Raw genomic sequence first — 18,966 nt, forward strand, 5'->3', positions numbered from 1 at the left:
CACGCATTTCCACACCCAGCCTCCTCGAAGTCCTGGGCTGGTGAACCACATTCCAATCACTGACTAGCTTTCTAATGCCTCAACCTCCCCTTCCCAGGATCCATTCCCCAACCCCGTCAGTCGGGTTTATGGGGACCAGGACCCCATCTTGTCACATGTATGCATAACAATTAATGGAGTAGCTGTGACCCTCAAGGGAATTGTGTTCAATGGCCAAGGTAAAAAGCAATCTTCTGAGCACAACTATTCCAAAAGGAAAAACCACACACTGGATTACAGAGTCCATCAGAAGCAGACACATTAGAACAAATGGACCAAAAATTTTAATTCATCTATTAAATACACGTAAAGAGATAAGGCATGGTATTAACAACAGAAAATGAGAAAAACGACACAAAAAAGAACCAAGAAGTATTAGGTCTGTAAATCAACTGTTGAAATGAAGACACAATAGAGGAAATACACAGCAAAATGGGAGAACAGCTGAGGAAAAAATGAGCAAAGAGGAAGAGCAAACTGAGGTCATGTCCAGACAAAAAGACAAGACATGCTTACATCTACATAAGAGTCCTAAAAATAAATTTTTAAAATGGAAAGGATGAAATACTTAAAAAATGAGATTTCTCAGAATGTAAAACAGATTAAAGACATCAGGTTAAAAGGCCCATAGACAGCGTCTTATGAAGCTAAACATATATGTGATCACAAAATATGGTAAATGATGGTGCCGAGTGCCTTCCAATAGAAAGGTAGGGATCTTCAATATGGGAAGTGGCACGTAGAACCTTAGTAACTGTGTGACAAGTTTCAACTTGTTCAGTACAGTCAGGTGTGAGCTACAGTTAAGAGGTGTTTTCAAGTGTGCTGTAAGTCATGGATCATGAACAATGCATTAACATGAAATGGGCAGTTTCATCCCCCATCATGACAGCTCCATGTCACACACAGCTTCTGGTATGACAATTTCTGTCAAATGAAAACATTACAGTGTGCCCTCATCCACCTTATTCACCGGATCTGGCACCACGCAACTTCCAACTCTTCCCCAAAGTCAAAATGACCATGAAAGGTTAATGTTTTGAATCAATTCAGGATATGGAGGCAGTCACAATAGCGCAACTAAAGACACGAAGGAGGACTTCCAGAACTGCTTCAGAAAGTGGCAAAAACAATCGGTAAGTGTATTCTAAAAGAGGGGGAGTATTTTGAGGGGGAATGGCAATGTGTCTTTTACTGTAATTATTTAAAATTTAAACGTTCGTGTTTTTTGATTATACCCCATACTTACCAAACAACCCAGCAGTTCCACTCCTACATTCTCCCCCAAGATATGAGAACTTGTGTACACAGCCTTGTAGAAATGTCCACAGTGGCTGTAACAACGCCAAGATCTGGAAACAACTTAATGTCCTTCTACAGGATAACTAATGTGGCACGTCCAAGTGATGGAATACTACTCAGCAAAAAAAGGAGCAAACTGCTGACACACAATACCACATGGATGAGCCTCCAAAAACATGCTGGGCAAAAGAATCCAGCCCCAAAAGTTGGTGTATGAATAGAATGCTGTGTGACTCTACTTATATAAAACTCTAAAAGATGATTCTAACATGTAGTGACAAAGCAGATTGGTAGTTACCCACGGTTTGGTAGGGTGTGGAGGGATTAACTGCAAAAATATGAAAGAACTTTTTGGAGAAGTGAAAATGTTTTGTTTTGATTGCAGCAGTACTTACAGGGTGTGAACATTTTCAAAATTCATTTAAAAATGGTGAGTATTGCCTTAAAAAGCAAAGTCATCACCATCCTGTGGTATTTAAAGCTTCCAGACTGGATGAGGTCATCAAGAGAGTGCGAGCAGACAAGAAATGGGCACCCTGACAGTGAGAGGTAAGGGTGGTGGGGAAGACTGAAATGGAGGCCACAAGGCAGGAGGGATGTCCTAAAAGCAGGTGAACATGTTTCAAGGACAAAATGATCCATTAGCTAAGATGCTGCTGATGTCAAGAAAGAAAACAGAATTGACCACTGGACTTAGCAACCTGGAGGCCACTGGCAGCAAGTTAGGCTTGGAGTGGGTTCAACAAAGACTGGAAAGGAAGTGAAGACAGAAAGAACAGACAACTCGAGGCATTTTACTTTCTAAAATGCAGGCACCGGGGCGGCCAGTTAGCTCAGTTGGTTATGGTTCGATCCCCACAGGGATCACTGTGAGCTATGCCCTCCACAACTAGATTGAAACAACTACTTGATTTGGAGCTGATAGGTCCTGGAAAAACACATTTAAATAAAGTTTTAAAAAAATTAAAAAATAAATAAAACACAGGCACCAACTCTGGAAAGTGGTTAGGGAGGAGGAGAAACCACGGAGGCCTCTGCTGCTTGCTTGTACTCTCTCAGGGAAATAGGAAGCAAAGTCTTCTGCCAGGAGTGAGTGTGAGGTACGGTTTGTTCAAGAGATTTTAAAAGACACTAATCTTGGTAATAGAGTTATAGAATAACTTGTCAGGATGCTTATGGAATATTGTGTGTGACTTATGAAACCCCTTGGAGTCCCTAAACCAGAGAATCTGGATTCACTCAGTGTATTACACTGGGAATTAGAACAGAATACCCACATAGTGGCAGTATGACACTTGATACATTAGGCTGCATTCTCTTAGAGATGATGTCTCTAACTCAATTTTCTCCAAGCGTCTTTGCTCAAATCACGTAAGAAATCCATTCAATTACTTCAATTTATTCCTGCAACATTTATTGGGTGACACTATGCATTAAGCCCTGAAATGTAAGGAATCAGATACTACTTACCTATGTAAGCTCCAGAGACAGCAGTCATATGGTGAATACAACATCCCCTGACACAAGGAGGCCACTGTTTGTCAACCACTGAGGAATCATGGACCTAGATGAACCTTTTATACCCTGGATTTCTAACCAATACCCTGGAAGTCTATCCAGGACGGATTGTTGGCGTTATGTTAGGGAAATACAGGGTATATTTGTAAGCTGGAAAGAAGCCACCCAAATCCTCCTATCCATCTTGCCCACTTTCTGTGAGCACTCAGAGAGCACTCCACAGGGACTGGTTAGCACTCTTCCCTTTTGAATCCTGTGATCAAGCAATCTTTTCATCTGGAGAACATAAAGAAAATATAAACATGATTTCAAGGGAGAACTTGTGGAATGGTGCTCCCATGTGCAGTGGCATCTCCTGCCCTCTGCCTTGTTGAGCATTCCTCTGGTTTGCCCAAACCTCTAATGAGTCCTCCAGCCCATTCTATTATAATGCTCAGGGTTGTGGGTGGTAAAATTCTAGGGAACCCAGGTCCTAGAAAATGCAGTCCTCCTGAATGTCCAATCCAGACTTCAAATTCCAAAGGGAGCTTAGCTTTCATGTTACCAGAAATCCTTCAGGAAAGAGAGCCATGTAACTTTATTTTTCACTCTTTAGGAATTTCTTGATTTTTATTATCAAATATCTACTGTATAAACACTGAACAAAAGACAAACAATATTAGGGGAAAATGAATCACTGGAAAGGCGTAACATAGTGGTTAAAAACATGAACTCTGGAGCCAAACAATCTCAGCGTCACTCCCTGCTAGCTCTGTGTTCTTAGGTAGGTTTCTCAACATCTCCACTTCAGTTTCTCCATTTGTAAAATTAGCATAATATAGTACCTATCTTATAGAACTAAGGGGATTGAACAAATTAATATGTGAAAAGCACTTGAAACAAAATCTAGCATGTGGAAAGTGCTGTGTTAAATTTTAAATTAAAAAAAAATTAACGGGGTTAATTTCTCCATATGTCTTTTCAGTCCTTATCCATATACATTTTTTTAGGTGTCATAGTAGATATGTATATACAACTCTGTGTCCTTTTTATTCCTTCAGGTTATGTATATTGATGCATTGTCCATAATTATAACTTATAGTGATTGCCTAAAATAAATTACAAACTAATGTCCAACAATGCAGGAATGAGTAAACCATGGACAACAACACACTGGGTTATAAAGTATCACCATTTGTTCCAACAACATCAGTCTTGTACTTCTAGGCAATAACCTTTCCACCATTAGAAATCTCATTTACTCATCTTTTCTAAGGTTAATCTTTACCAACAGTAAATATCCCATTCAACACTACATTTTTTCTTAAATTCAGATTTACTATTCCATATTCTATTTCTTAAAGAGCACCTAGACCCTCACATTATAATAACAGAATCTGTATTTTTATGATTATGCACAAAATGTTATTGTAAATCTTCCCATCTAATACTCCAGCTTGATGCAAAACACTGTGTTTCCACCTGAAACACTTTTCCTAACATAAGGTTTTCTCCTTAACAATGCACTCTGATCCACAAATAGTTGAGACCTCTTACTAAAATATGTCTCATTCCCTACATTCAAGTTCAAGTAGGATTACTGATGGACCATGAGAGGAGTTTGGAGTTTTCTTCACTGTAATTATCTGAAGTTAAATAAGAGCTACAGAACTGCTAAGCTTTCTTCTACTCTTTTCATTCATAGGTTTCTTCTAAGAAGATATTTTCTATTTAGTAATAAAGGGAGAAGTCTTATTGAACACTTACTAAAAAATTCCCCCTCTTGATTATACTTGTAGGGGTTTTTTCAATATGTTATCAAATGTACAAAAGAAAATCTCTCATCAATTCAATTCAATTCAATTCAAGTCATAGAGTTTCTCTTCACTATGACTCCTCTGGTGTTGAAGCAGAACTGAGTGGCCACTATAAGCTTTTCCACAGTCGTTGCATATAAAGCGTTTCTCTCCACTGTGCATTCTCTGATGAATAATAAGAGAAGAATTCTTACAGAAAGCCTTCTCACAATGATTGCATTTGTAGGGTTTTTCTCCAGTATGGTTTCTCAGATGTACAATAAGGGACGAACTCTCATTAAATGCTTTCCCACATTCATTGCATCTATATGGTTTTTCTCCAGTGTGAGTTCTCCGGTGCGCAATAAGGTGAGAGCTACAGTTAAAGGATCTTTCACATTGATTACATTTATAGGGCTTCTCACCAGTGTGAATTCTTCGATGAGCAACCAGATGGCAGCTCTGGCTGAAGGATTTCCCACATTTATTGCATTCATAGGGCTTTTCTCCAGTGTGAGTCCTTTGATGCCTAACAAGATGAGCCATCTGGCTGCAGGATTTTCCACATTTATTACATTCATAAGGCTTAATTCCAGAATGAATAATTTCATGTTTAGTGAGAGCTGAGCGTTCTCTGAATGCTTTGCCACATTCCTGACAGTTATAGGGTTTTTCTCCCGTGTGAGTTCTCTGGTGGGCAATAAGGTGGGAGCTCCAGCTGAAGGATTTTCCACATTCAGTACATTTATACGGTTTTGCTCCAGAGTGAGTCCTTTCATGTTTACTAAGGGCTGAGTAATCCCTAAAAGATTTTTCACATTCATCACATTTAAAGGGTTTCTCTCCAGTATGCATTCTCATGTGGGCAATAAGATGGGAGCTCCAACTGAAAGATTTCCCACATTCAGTACATTCAAAAGGTTTCTCTCCAGTATGAGTTCTCTGATGTCCAATAAGATGGGAATTCCAGTTGAAAGACTTCCCACATTCATTGCATACGTAAGGTTTCTCTCCTGTATGAATTCTTGTATGCACAATAAGATGAGAATTCCAGCTGAAGGCTTTTCCACATTTATTACATTCGTAGGGTTTTATTCCAGTGTGAGTCCGTTCATGTTTAGTAAGGGCTGAACGATTCCTAAAAACTTTTCTACATTTATCACATTCATAGGGCTTCTCTCCGGTATGAGTTTTCTTATGCTGGATAAGATAAGAGCTCCAGATGAACGATGTCCCACATTCATTGTATTCATAGGGTTTCTCTGCAGTGTAAGTGCTTGTACGTTGAGTGAGGAATGAGTCATACCCAAAGACTTTCTCCCATTCATTGTATTTATATGCTTTCTCTACAGTACCAATTTTTTGATGCTCCATAAAGGATGAGAAGTAAAAGATATTCTCATATTCTTTGTAACCACACTGTTTTTCTCCAATATGAGGTCTTGAATGTTCATTAAAGGATGGGCTCTGGTTAAAGATTTGATGGTATTCTTTATATTCATAGAGTTTTCCTCCTGTATGCATTCCGTTATGATCACCAAAATGTAGTATATGATTGAAAGATTTAACAGCATCAGTACATTTGAAAAGATTATCTCCAGTTTGCATCCTTGCAGGGTGAATAGGTTGCACAGACTGGCAGAAGGCTTTGTCATAATCATTACTTTCACAGGTAATCTTATCTGCATACATTATGGCTGAATTACATCTCCAACTTTCAGCATTTGTATCAGGCTTATAGAAATGTTCTATTTGAGAAACTCTCTGAGATGGAACAAAGTTTAAGCTCTGGCTACACTCTGCCCCAAAGTCACAGAACTCAGAGCCTCTTTGAGACAGTACTTGCTTTTGCATGAAGACCATCTGCCTCATAGCTGTACTTTGGTTCATGTGGTACATTTCTAATTGGTCTTTACATCCCAAAATTTCTAACCTGGAGAACCAAGGATCACCCCATACGTACTGTTCTAACTTCATGCTATGGGATTGTTCTTCCTCAAAAATGTTCTGCATTGGGATCAATGCTTTGCTTTCAAGATTTCTCATCATTTCTGAAATAAACAGAAAAAAAGCTGTGAGAGCACAGAGAAAGAACTTCTAAGAATAGAGTGGAAAAAGTGAGATTTTTCTTTTTGGTGCATATTATTGAAAAGGCAAGACTGAACTTGTTTTCAAATAAACTTGTAACACACAGAAACATCACAATAGGAAAGAGGAGAACAGTGAAAAGTGAACAAAGGTAAGTAATCAGAATATAAAGTGTTGGCTTAAATACTAATAAAGTCCATTCAGGAATATTTATCCATGGTAACAAAAGATAGATGAGCAAGGCCCTTAGCAAATAATGTTTAAATTACCAAGGTGTCTTAATTTATTTATGTGCTCTAATGCCCTTACTTCTCCCGTTTTGACATCTGCCAAAATAGGTGGGGCTAGCATTAAGAGAAATCACCAACAGAGGCTTCAAGCCAGGATGTTATCTATGAAAATATGCTATCACATTACTTCCTACTCTACAGAGTTCAGTCAATAACACAAAATTCATTTGCCCAAAGGGCAAAAGTCACATGATTTAGGGACACTCCTAAAGTTCTTCTAACAACTACAGAATCATTTATGGAGTAATGACATAAGAGATGAACTTGAAAGGCAGTACATTGTGATAAGACAGATACACAAGTTATAATCTGACAATCTGTATTTAAATACTAGCTCTGCCACTATCATTAGAGGACTTTTCTGATGATGAAATGAGATTGTGAATCCAGTGAAATGTCTGGCAAATTCAATATATAAAGCCAACTGTCATCAATGCTGTGGCATCAATCCTCCAACAACTGAAAGGGTCTGCATTAGTTTGCTACTGGTGCTGCAACAAACTATCACACCTGTTACGTAGTGGCTTCAAATAACACAAACTTACTATCTTACAGTCTGGAAGTCAGAATCCAAAATGGCTTTCACTAGGCTAAAATCAAAGTAGCTTCCCTTCAAAAGCTGTAGGGGAGAATCCATATCCTTGCCTTTTCCACTTTTAAAATCTGTCTGCATTCCTTGGCTTGTGCCTCCTTCCTCTACAAGAACGGACAATTAAGCTCGCGAACTCATCCTAGAAAAAGTGCTACATACCTCATTGCTGAATATCACTACGGTCACCTTCGAAGTGCTCCCCTTGGAAAGCTATGCACCAGTGCCAGCGCCTAGTCCACCCTTCAAAGCAATTCTGGAATTCTTTTTGTGGAATGGCCATCAGAGCTGTCGTTGTATTACTCTCGATGTCCTGAATGTCATCAAAATGTCTTCCTTTCAACATTTCATTTATCTTCGGGTAAAGAAAGAAGTCATTGGGGGCCAGATCAGGTGGGTAGGGAGGGTGTTCCAATACAGTTATTTGTTTACTGGCTAAAAATTCCCTCACAGACAGGGCCGTGTGAGCTGGTGCATTGTCATGCTGTAAGAGCCATGAATTGTTGGCAAAAAAATTCAGGTCGTCTTAACTTTTTCACGTAGCCTTTTCAGCATTTCCAAATAGTAAACTTGATTAACTGTTTGTCCAGTTGGTACAAATTCATAATGAACAATCCCTCTGATATCAAAAAAAGGTTAGCAACATCATTGCAACACGTTCACGAACTTAATTGTCACACCTCATATCTTCAAAGCACATCATTTTGGCCTCTGCTTCTGTCAACCACATCTCCTCCCTGTGTTTCTGTCACTACTGCTTCACTCAGACAAGGACCACGTGGATAATATAATATGATGGGTCCACCTGGATAATATGAGATCATTTCTCCATCTCAAGGTCCTTAACTTAGGTCCTCTGAAAGGTCCTCTGAAAAGCCCCCTTTGCCATACAAGCTGCCAGGTTTAGGAGTGGACATGTTTTTCTGGGGGGAGTTTCATCATTCAGCCTACCACAGGGTCTAAAGCTGCAGGTACACAACAGGACCTAGACCCTGTCCTTTTTCTCTAGGTTTTTCTTGTTCTTCACCATACACCATTTTCTGTCTTCACCATACACCATTTTCCCCCTTTTACTACCAAAGTTCATTACAACAGCGGCTCTACTCTGCTAAAAAACTAGCATTTATTACCAATTTCAGGCTTAGCTCCTAGAAGTTAGGAAAAAATCTTCATGTAACTTTTGAATCCTTCCAGTAGAAACTCCTAAAAATAGTAGTTGACCAACTCACTGACCAAATGAACACTTCTTGTCCAATTTTACACCCTTGTGGCCTGAGTATCCAGAACCAGAGACAAGTCAATAAAGTATAGATGTAAAGACCAATGAGAACTTTCACCTGGAAGGTAAAATCTCTGTGATTAGAGGACATACTAAACAATTATGCTCAATACACATAATGTGGGGTTGTGGATGCTAAGTGGGTGGGAGGTCAGAAAGATTAGCAATGACAGAGGCAACCAAGGTTTCACACAGAGTAACATGAGCTTAGCCTTCGAGCATGACTCAAATGCAGACAGGCAGACAGACCGCCACTACATACACCAGGGGGAAAGGCATGATGTGACTGACGTGAGGAAGACACCGAGATGCCAGTTCAGTAAACTTCAGGCATTAGTCGGGAAATGAGAAAAATAATAGAAAAAATGGGAAGGTCTTGATCTGGTCAGTTACGTAAAAGGCAACTTGAATTACTGTAGATTTACTGACCTCATAATGGAAGATTTCAGGGCCATAAATCTAGAAATAACACCTGAAGAGGGTAATAACAAGTAAGAATTTAATCATCAATTTGAGCTGCAATTTTATGAGGAAGGGACTTGAGAATGGCATTGGTGGAAGCTTAACGACACAGCTGACATGTCAGAGGATGAAAAAACTCTCGGGAGTTAGAAGAGAGATAACTTCTTGGAGAGGAAAGAACAGGAAGTCAGGACGACTTCTCAATTGCTAGCTTAGAGGACTCACTGAAGGCTGGTACCAGGGATACACATCAGGAAGAAGGGGAGACATAATCCAGAAGGAAGCAATGAGATTCCTGGTTTGTATCAAGATCAAGGAGATGGCTGAGATGAGTTGCAAAATGATAGAAGTATAAGAATGGAAGTAGTAGAACCACAGGGCTCCAGATGGCAACTTAGAATGGTCAGCACTAAAGGTGGGAGAGTTAAAGCCACCAGAATTCAGGAGACCTTACAAAATTTCAGATCTGAATAGGGGGCAACTTAGGAGACTCTACAAAAGCCCACTTCATTAGAGTGGATGGGATGTCATCCATCTTCAGGACTCAAGGAGAGGTATGGTACGTTGTTAAATCAAAAACAGCAAGATACAGAACAGTGTGTATTATATTCTACCTTTCAAAAGATGAAAAGTAATTACCTATCTCTACATGCTTGTAGTTGCATAAAGAAACTCTGGAAACATGCAACATAAATACTGAAAATGATTACCTGGGATAAGATGTCAGTGAAAATGGCAAAATGAGGACCTCTGAAATTTTGCCCCTCCATGAAAGCAACCAAAAAATTGTCAGAAACTCAGAATCAATTGCTTTGGAATTCTATAAATTAACCAAAGATTTGCAGCAACCCAGGGAGAGTTTAATAAAGAAAAGGCTGAATTTTTATAACAGTGAGCTTTGTAGCATTTTTCACCTACCCTAGTCCCATCTCTGGCTCCCAAACTCAGCAGTAGCCTTGGAAAATAACAGCCCATATTTCTGATACTAGAGGGAGCAGAACACAGCTGGAGCTTTATCAAAGCCTCGTCCCCAACGAATAACCTTTATTTAACCTGTCTGGTGGTTCCCTGGAAGACCCCCCCTTGAAAGGCTTGTCGGGAATTCAAATAGTGCTAAAAGCTTCTAGGGAAGAGGTATCTATCTGTCGAACGTTTTCAGGCAATGTTTTAAAGTTGCTACTGTCTGAGACAAAAGGAAACAGTTGGGGCAAACAATACACAAATCAAAAAGATGAAAGGAAAGGCCAAGGAGTGAGACGTCCATGGGGACTCTGAGAAGTTCTAACATAGGAATCTAGGAATCTAGAAGGCCACGTGCATACACATGAAACCGCCAAAAGCCAAAGCCAAAGTGAGAATCCTGAGAGGAGCTGGAGAGAATCAACTCATCACAGACAAGTAGTCCTCATAAGACTAACAGCTTATTTCTCATCAGAAACTATGGAGGCCAGAAAGGTAAACTATCAATAACAAATTCTATATCTGGCAAAACTATCCTTCAAAAATGGAGAAATCAAGACATTCCCAGATAAACAAAACCTGGGCGAGTTTGCTGCTAGCAAACCTGCCCTACAAGAAATGCTAAAGGGAGCCCTTTAGGTTGAAATGAAAGGACACTAGATAGTAATATAAATATAAAACACCAATAAAGGTAATTACATAGGTAAATATAGCAAGACCATAAATGAATTTTTGGTTTATAACTTTTTTTTTTTTTTTTTTTAAAGAGCTCAGTGGCAGCTCAGCTCAAGATGCCGTGTTCAATTTTAGTTGCAGGGGGTGCTGCCCACCATCCCTTGCGGGACGGGAGGAATTGAATTGGCAACCTTGTGGTTGAGAGCCCACTGGCCCATGTGGGAATCGAACCGGCAGCCTTCGGAATTAGGAGCATGGAGCTCTAACCGCCTGAGCCACCGGGCAGACCCAACTTTTTTTTTCTCTCTTATTTAAAAAACAACTACATATAGCAATTACAAATGTATGGTGAGGGTCACACAATGTACAATGTATAGGTGTGACTTGTGACAACAATAGCATAAAAAGGGGAAGACAGAGCTACACAGAAACTAAGTTTTCGAATACTATCAAAATTAAATTGGTATTAATCCAAACTCAACTATTATAGGTTAAGATGTTACTTATAATCTGCACTAATAACCACTAATAACTCAAAAATTTATAGTAAAAAACTGGTTGCGCATGTGTGTGTGTATGTTTGGGGGTAAGAATAATGTGGGTAAGAGGAGAGAATAATAATGAAAATTTTTTTCACCTTACCTATTTTATACCTTTAAGTTTTTTCAACCCTGTGAATATATTACACCTACATTAAAAAAAACATATATATATGTATATATATTTTTTTTTAAAGAAGAGTCTGTGGCATAGAGGATAGAGTCAATGGAAAACGGAATTGTAATAGCTATATACGATGTTAGAGAGATAGTAGATTGGGGGAATGGGGTTATCACTTTGTGAGGGGTGTAAATGTCTATTACATTGTTCTGTATACCTGAAACTAAAAAAAAAAAACCCTAAGTTGGCACTGCAGCACATATATATATATATATATATATATATATATATATATATATATATATACTTGGGATAAAGTTCTAAAAATAAAATGGGTCAAAGACTATAAAAAAAAAAAAGAGTCTGTGGCTACAGGAAACAAGTTTGGCAATAAATGAATTAAGAAGAAATTAAAAAGCAGGTTATAGAATGAGAAGTTATCCGAGAGAAAGGCATAGCAGAGTTTTGAGAAGCATCAGGAAAGCAGGTGGGAAAGAAGTGTAACTTACAATAACTCACCTTGTTAAAAAAAGGCCTATCTGTTCTGAATCAACAGCAGCAAAAAAAGTCAATGCAAGGGATAAGGCTCTTTGGAGGGAACTATGAATGTGTCTGAGGAAGGTGACTCCTCATGGCCTCAGCCGATTTCTCTGTCAAGGTGGGCTTAGGAGGTTTCCTGCTCCCACCTGGGGCCTGCTCTCACCTGGACACGTGCTCTGAGGATATGTATGCTCCACCAACCATGGCTCTTCTCCTTGCTCCAACAGGGAGATAATCTCAGGCTTGGTAATCTGCTTCCCTACACGTGAGGAAAAACACAGACTTGTGTAGCCTGGAACGCTTCCCTTGCCTCTTCCTCCCTGACCTATCACTTGGGCAGAATAAGCACGGTCCCACAATTTCTTGCTTTATATGTGTTAGGAATTTCTTCCTTGAAGCTCAGGGCTCAAGGTCAACTCAGCCCTTCTGAGGCCCGTGAGTCTTAAACACGGAGCACAGAACGTACTACAGTGGAAATAGCTTCATTTATGTGGGCAGCACCCGCCTTACCCACAGACAGCAGGTGCCCATAGGTCTCCAGCATCACATCGCGGTACAGGGTCCTCTGGGCGGGGCCCAGCTGCCCCCACTCCTCCTGGGTGAAGTCTACAGCCACGTCCCGGAAGGTCACAGGTTCCTAAAAGAGCACACACATTTCTCCTCAGCGTGGGCCCACCCCCTCCAGTGTTTTCTGGGAAGGAAGTGAGCCGGACAGCTCTGAGGAGGAGACAGGATATAGAGCAGTAGCCCTGAATATCTTCAACATTCTGATGGGGGTCACGTCTCAATGGGAGCCACCCAAGGACCCACACCTGGGATATATTTTTAGGGATTAGCCATCTGGGCCACAATAACCACAACAAAGATGAGCAGGTTGTTCCCAAGACTCTTGCCCAATCCTAGTGACACTGGCCAGTGTGGACAGGATTCCCATTAAAGCAACACCCCTTCTTCTCTGGAGATATACACGTAAATGCTTAATAAGGCCATGACCAGGTGGACGCACATTACCTCTGATCAGACCAGAGATCTTGGGGCTAGGACCTGGAAGGGTGATCTGAACACTCCCAGCCTATCTTCCTGGCCACAGTAAGGAACTTTCTGTCCCTAGATCATCTCTGTCCCAAGGACTGAAGCTAGGGTGGGACAGAATTGAGCCAAGGACAATCACAGTTGCTGTCAAAAGCACACTGAGTTAGAAAAAATCCAAACTGACGCTTTTAGGAAAATAGAACCAGAAATACTCACTAGAAAACTAGCAGGGAAGATGAATTACAATCTTCCTCTGATTTGGGAAATGAGTGTATCACTTACAATCCTTGGAAGCAATCAGCATAAGCCTTGGGTATGGGGGTAGGGGTGAGGGGGTGTGGTGGCAGGGGTACACCTCCCTGTGGTGGTGGGGTGGAGTGAGCTTGTGCATCAGGGGAGGAGGTGCCACACATCCTGCAGCCCCAGCTCACTTCTAGGTCCCCTCTTGGTCTGTCTGTGCACTGTGGTCCTCCTCTCCAGCTGGAAGTGGCTTTCGGGCCTCTCCGTCGGTGCAGAATCAACCACAAGACACATGTGTAGTGTGCTTCCCGAGAGCCCTGTAACCCTCTACCCACCCCCTCACAGCTGCCTGGTCACTTCTCTCCTACCCGATGGCAGGACTTTCTGCCTGAGAGTCATGGTTCTAAACTGATCAGCACCAGCCCTCAGTGCTTCATCTCTGTCCTGAACTGCTCCCCTACAAATGACGACTGGCTGAGAACACAGAAGTGACCCTACTACTATGATCCTCTTACTCCAAAAAGCATTTTAAACTGCTGACCACAACCTCCCTCGGTGAAACCTGCCCCAACCCTGGACTCATCAATGTCAATTTCTTGGTTTTCATCTTCCAGACCTGCCTGGGGCCTGAGTTGCCTTGATGGCTGCTTCTTAGGTTTTGGGGTAATGTAAGGTTTTTACTTAAATGTAACCTCGGGTAGAGAAGTGCAGAAGCAAAACCTCAGTTCTCTTTCAGAGTGACGGCACTTGGGGGACCGCCAGAAGGCCTGCTCATCTCCTGCTATCTACCTAATCTCTTTAGATGGCTTCCGAGTTCACCTATACTGTCAGCTGCCACGCTGGTAGACTGAGCCCCAAGTTCAACTCCCACCCCTCTCAAAACCCCAATGGAATGCCCCCCCCACAAACACATTTAAAATAGAAGAACTACATCTAATAGACACAGAAGGAATGAAATCATTAGAGCTTCAGCAACCCCTAATAAAAGTGGACAATGTCACTGATCAACAGTGACTGCTGTCCATGGGAAAGGCAGACAGGAAAACTGGTAACAAAGATGTCAAACTGACAATACTGACACTCGCAAATCTATCATGTCATCTGAAAATGCGACACCCAGACACCCTGAGCCCACTGATGCCACAGTAGGAAGGACCCAGCACCACCTATGAAGTTCTATTGCCAAAAATACAGAACCTGAATCTACCCTAGCCTTCCTGAGCCCAACCACCAGTTTACAGGAGATAAAGGGATGGAGGAAGTCATCCAATGACATCACCAGGACAAAAGCAGGCAAACTGACAAGTGACCTGTTTCCTTTAGCAAACGAAGGGCATGCAATGTGTAGTCCTTATTTGGATCCATTTGAACCAACCAACTGTAGAGACATTCAGGGGACAAGTGTGGAAAACTGAAGGTGAACTGGGTCTTAGGTAACACTAAGGAATTGTTAATTTCGTTGGGTGTGACAAGGTATGTGGTCACCTTACCTTAGGTATCTCTTTGATATACGCTGAAGCGTTAACAGGTAAAACATATCTAAGATACACTTGAAAATACTCCAGTTTTTCAAAAAAGATTGTGTGTTGGAATAGATGGCAAGGAAGGCAGAAAGCTTAGAGATGACAGTTGGCGAAGCTGGTGAACATGGGTGTCAGTGGTTGGCTGAATAACGGTCCCCTCCATATGTCCCCCAAATCCTAATCCTGAGAACTTGTGACTGTTACCTCAATAACACAAAAGGAGTTGGCAGAGATGTGATTAAAGATATCCAGATGTCACCACAAGGGTCCTTACAAGTGAAAAAGGTTGGCAGGACGGTCATAGTGAGATGTGACAATGGAAGCAGAGGTCGGAGTGACACACTTTGAAGATGGAGGAAGGAGCCATGAGCCAAGAAATGCAGGTGGCCTCCAGAAGCTACGAATGGCCAGGACTCACTCTCCATTGAGCCACTGGAAGGAACCAGCCCTGCCATCATCCAGACTTCTGGGCCCCACAGGAGTAAAATGATGCTGTTCTAAGACATTAAGTCTGTGGTCATCTGACAGCAGCAACAGAAAAGTAATACAGGGTTCACCTTTGGGTTCAAAAATCTAAATTTAAAAAAAGGCCTTTTTTTTTTTTTTTTTTAAAGAAAGTAACAGAAATATCACAGCCGGTGAAGAGGTCATAGGCATGTGGTGGTCTGCATGTCCCTGGAAGATGGGGAACAGATGAAACTGTGGCAGCCCATGGAAACATAGCAGAGGTGACCCCAGCCCCACACAACAGAAAGGGCTGCAGTGGAGGCAGGACTCCAGGTTAAAGGATACAGTGAAGGCAGGAGTGAGAGTCAGGCTGACAACAGGGAAGGTGAAGGTGTATACTCAGCACAGCTTTGCCAGCTCCCCCACCTCCCCGCCAGCCACTCCACCTGTGGGCAGCACAACCAGCAGCCCTTACATGTGGTCAAAACTCCCCCGACCCTTCTCAGACTCATGTGCAGGAGGTTGTCAGGCTAGTGAGCTGAGACCTTCAGCCCGACATGGGGAGAGAGGGGAATCCATGGCCTGACAGCCAGCTGCTTGCCTGGGAAACTGGCAGCAGAACCTACCTGGTGATCCTGGCCCATACAGGCCCATGGAGCTTAGAGTGAGACTTGTCAGAAGAGACAGAGAAAGACAGGAAGGGAGGCCAACGACAAAGCAGACCTGACTCTCGAACACACCCTCCCAGCTCTTCCCTGGATAGGTGACCCAATTCGGCGGCCAGTAAGAGTCCAGGCAGCAGCTGCGCCCAGCTGTCAATGAGCTATAATTCTGGTTCTGATGAAAGATTTTGGTACAAAACAGGACAGGATGATATGAGAGGATCTCTGAGAGATTAGGAAAGAATTTATAGAATGTGAAGAAGAGCTAGAAGACAGAGCAAATGCTTCAGGATGCCCATCATGTAAAAGGCCTCAGAAAGACTTCCATGGTGGCAAGAATATGATGGCCAGGCCCTGCCTCCCCAAAATAAACATGGAATATAGAAATCAGAGAGACACAGTTCATTCAGGACACCCACCATCTAACAGAAGACCCCAGAAAGGGACTATAAACGAAAAGGACAGGAGGAATGTTTTTATTAAATATAGGACATCTTTTAAAAAGAAACAAAACACTAGACATTAACAAAGACAGATATGTTGAACAAAAATACACTGAAAAACAATCGACTGATAGAAGACACCACAAAGTCAAGACAAGCTACAGACCAGGAGAAGATAGTTTATATATGGGAATGAATCAAGATCCAGAATGCATGTAAACTGCCTACATATCAGTTAAGTCAAAACATACAGAAATTTGGGAGGGGGGTTCAAACAGTGTGTGGGATATAAATGATAAACATCTAAGCATTACTTTGTCATGTGCACCTGGAAGGAAGGAAGGAAGGAAGGAAGGAAGGAAGGAAGGAAGGAAGGAAGGAAGGAAGGAAGGAAAGAAAAAAAGAAAAGAAGAAAGGAAGGAAGGAAGGGAAGGAGGGAGGGAGGGAGATAGGGAGAGAGGGAGGGAGGGAGGGTGAGAGAGAGAGAGAGAGGGAGGGAGGGAGGGAGGGAGGGAGGGAGGAAGAGAAGAGAAGAGAAGAGAAGAGAAGAGAAGAGAAGAGAAGAGAAGAGAAGAGAAGAGAAGAGAAGAGAAGAGAAGAGAAGAGAAGAGAAGAGAAGAGAAGAGAAGAGAAGAGAAGGAAGGAAAGAAAGAAAGAAAGAAAGAAAGAAAGAAAGAAAGAAAGAAAGAAAGAAAGAAAGAAAGAAAGAACAAACGAACAATGGGGGAGGTATCACACTCCCTGACTTTAGCTTTTACTACAGGGCAACAATAATCAAAACAGCATGGTATTGGCAGAAAAACAGACACACAGACCAATGGAATAGAATTGAGAACCCAGAAATAAAACCACATAAACATGGACAGATAATTTTTGACAAAGAAGAAAAAACATACAATGGAGAAAAGACAGCCTCTTCAATAAATGGTGCTGGGAGAATTGGATAGCCACGTGCAAAAGAATGAAACTGGACTGCGATCTGTCACCATGTACCAAAATTAATTCAAAATGGATCAAAAACTTAAGCATAAGACCTGACACAATAAACTGCATTGAAGAAAACGTAGGTACTAAACTTATGGACCTTGGGTTCCAAGAGCATTTTATGAATTTGACTCCAAAGGCAATGGAAGTAAACACTAAAATAAACGAATGGGATTATGTGAAACTGAAAAGCTTCTGCACAGCAAAAGAAACTATTGACAAAATAATGAGGCAACCAACTGAATGGAAGATTATTGCAAACAGTGTCTTCAGTAAGGGCCTAATATCCAAAATATACAAGGAACTCATGAAACTCAACAACAAAAAAACAAACAACCCAATTGAAAAATGGGCAGAGGACATGAAGAGACATTTCTCCAAAGAGGATATACAAATGGCAAATAGACATATGAAAAAATGCTAAACATCACTAATCATCAGAGAAATGCAAATGAAAACCACAATGAGATATCACCTCACCCCCATTATAATGGCTATCATCATCAAGACAAATAGTAACAAGTGTTGGAGAGGCTGTGGAGAAAAAGGAACCCTCATAACACTGTTATTGGGAATGCAGACTGGTGCAGCCGTTATGGAAGGCAGTAGGTTCCTCAAAAAATTACGAATAGAATTACCATATGACCCAGCAATCCCTCTCCTGGGTATCTACCCAAAAAATCGGAAAACATTTATACATAAAGACACGTGTGCTCCAATGTTCACTGCAGCTTTGTTTACGGTGGCCAAGACATGGAAACAACCAAAATGTCCTTCGATAGATGAATGGATAAAGAAGTTGTGACATATATACACAATGGAATACTATTCGGCGGTAAGAAAAGATGATATAGGAACATTTGTGACAACATAGATGGATCTTGAGAGTATAATGCTAAGCGCAATAAGTCAGACAGAAAAAGCAGAGAACCATATTATTTCACTGATATGTGGTATATAAACCAAAAACAACAAAAGAACAAGACAAACAAATGAGAAAGAAAAACTCATAGACACAGACAATAGTTTAGTGGTTACCAGAGATTAAGGTGGGTGGGGGGTGGGAGATGAGGGTAAGGGGATCAACAAATATATGGTGATGGAAGGAGAACTGACTCTGGGTGGTGAACACACAATGGGATTTATAGATGATGTAATACAGAATTGTACACCTGAAATCTATGTAATAATTTCACTAACAATTGTCACCCTGATAAATTTTTAAAAAAACACCATGCAGAAATATAGGGACGGCACAGAGTGAGGACGTAGATGGCCAACCATCATATGAACATATTCAACCTCACTAGCAATCAAGGAAATGCAAATTAAAATTGTACAATATACCATTTTGTCTTGAGATAAGCAAAAACTAAGAGACTGTCAAGTGGTGGTGAACAGGGAGGGAAATGAGCCCTTTCTTGTAAGGCACTGAGAAGTGGCTTTAGGTCATCAGAG

The 18,966-nt window shown here is 41.2% G+C and overlaps 1 protein-coding gene across 8 annotated transcripts in view; it reads right to left on the reverse strand.

Moving 5' to 3' along the window:
• Positions 1–51: 51 nt before the first annotated feature.
• Positions 52–18,966, reverse strand: part of LOC308490592 (uncharacterized protein) — a 52,244-nt gene continuing 33,329 nt past the window's right edge. For 7 of the 8 annotated variants that reach the window (XM_081033057.1, XM_081033062.1, XM_081033059.1 and 4 more), the window contains 3 exons: positions 12,688–12,814; positions 12,341–12,436; positions 52–6,685 (listed from right to left, as the gene is read on the reverse strand). In XM_081033057.1, coding sequence (XP_080889183.1) covers positions 4,698–6,685; positions 12,341–12,436; positions 12,688–12,814 — 2,211 coding nt within the window. In that variant the 3' untranslated portion in view covers positions 52–4,697. The remainder of the gene's footprint in view (positions 6,686–12,340; positions 12,437–12,687; positions 12,815–18,966) is intronic. The other variant, XM_081033060.1, reaches the window with a different exon arrangement.

The sequence above is a fragment of the Rhinolophus hipposideros genome, assembly GCF_964194185.1.
Source record: "Rhinolophus hipposideros genome assembly, chromosome: 21".
Lineage (NCBI taxonomy): Eukaryota > Metazoa > Chordata > Mammalia > Chiroptera > Rhinolophidae > Rhinolophus > Rhinolophus hipposideros.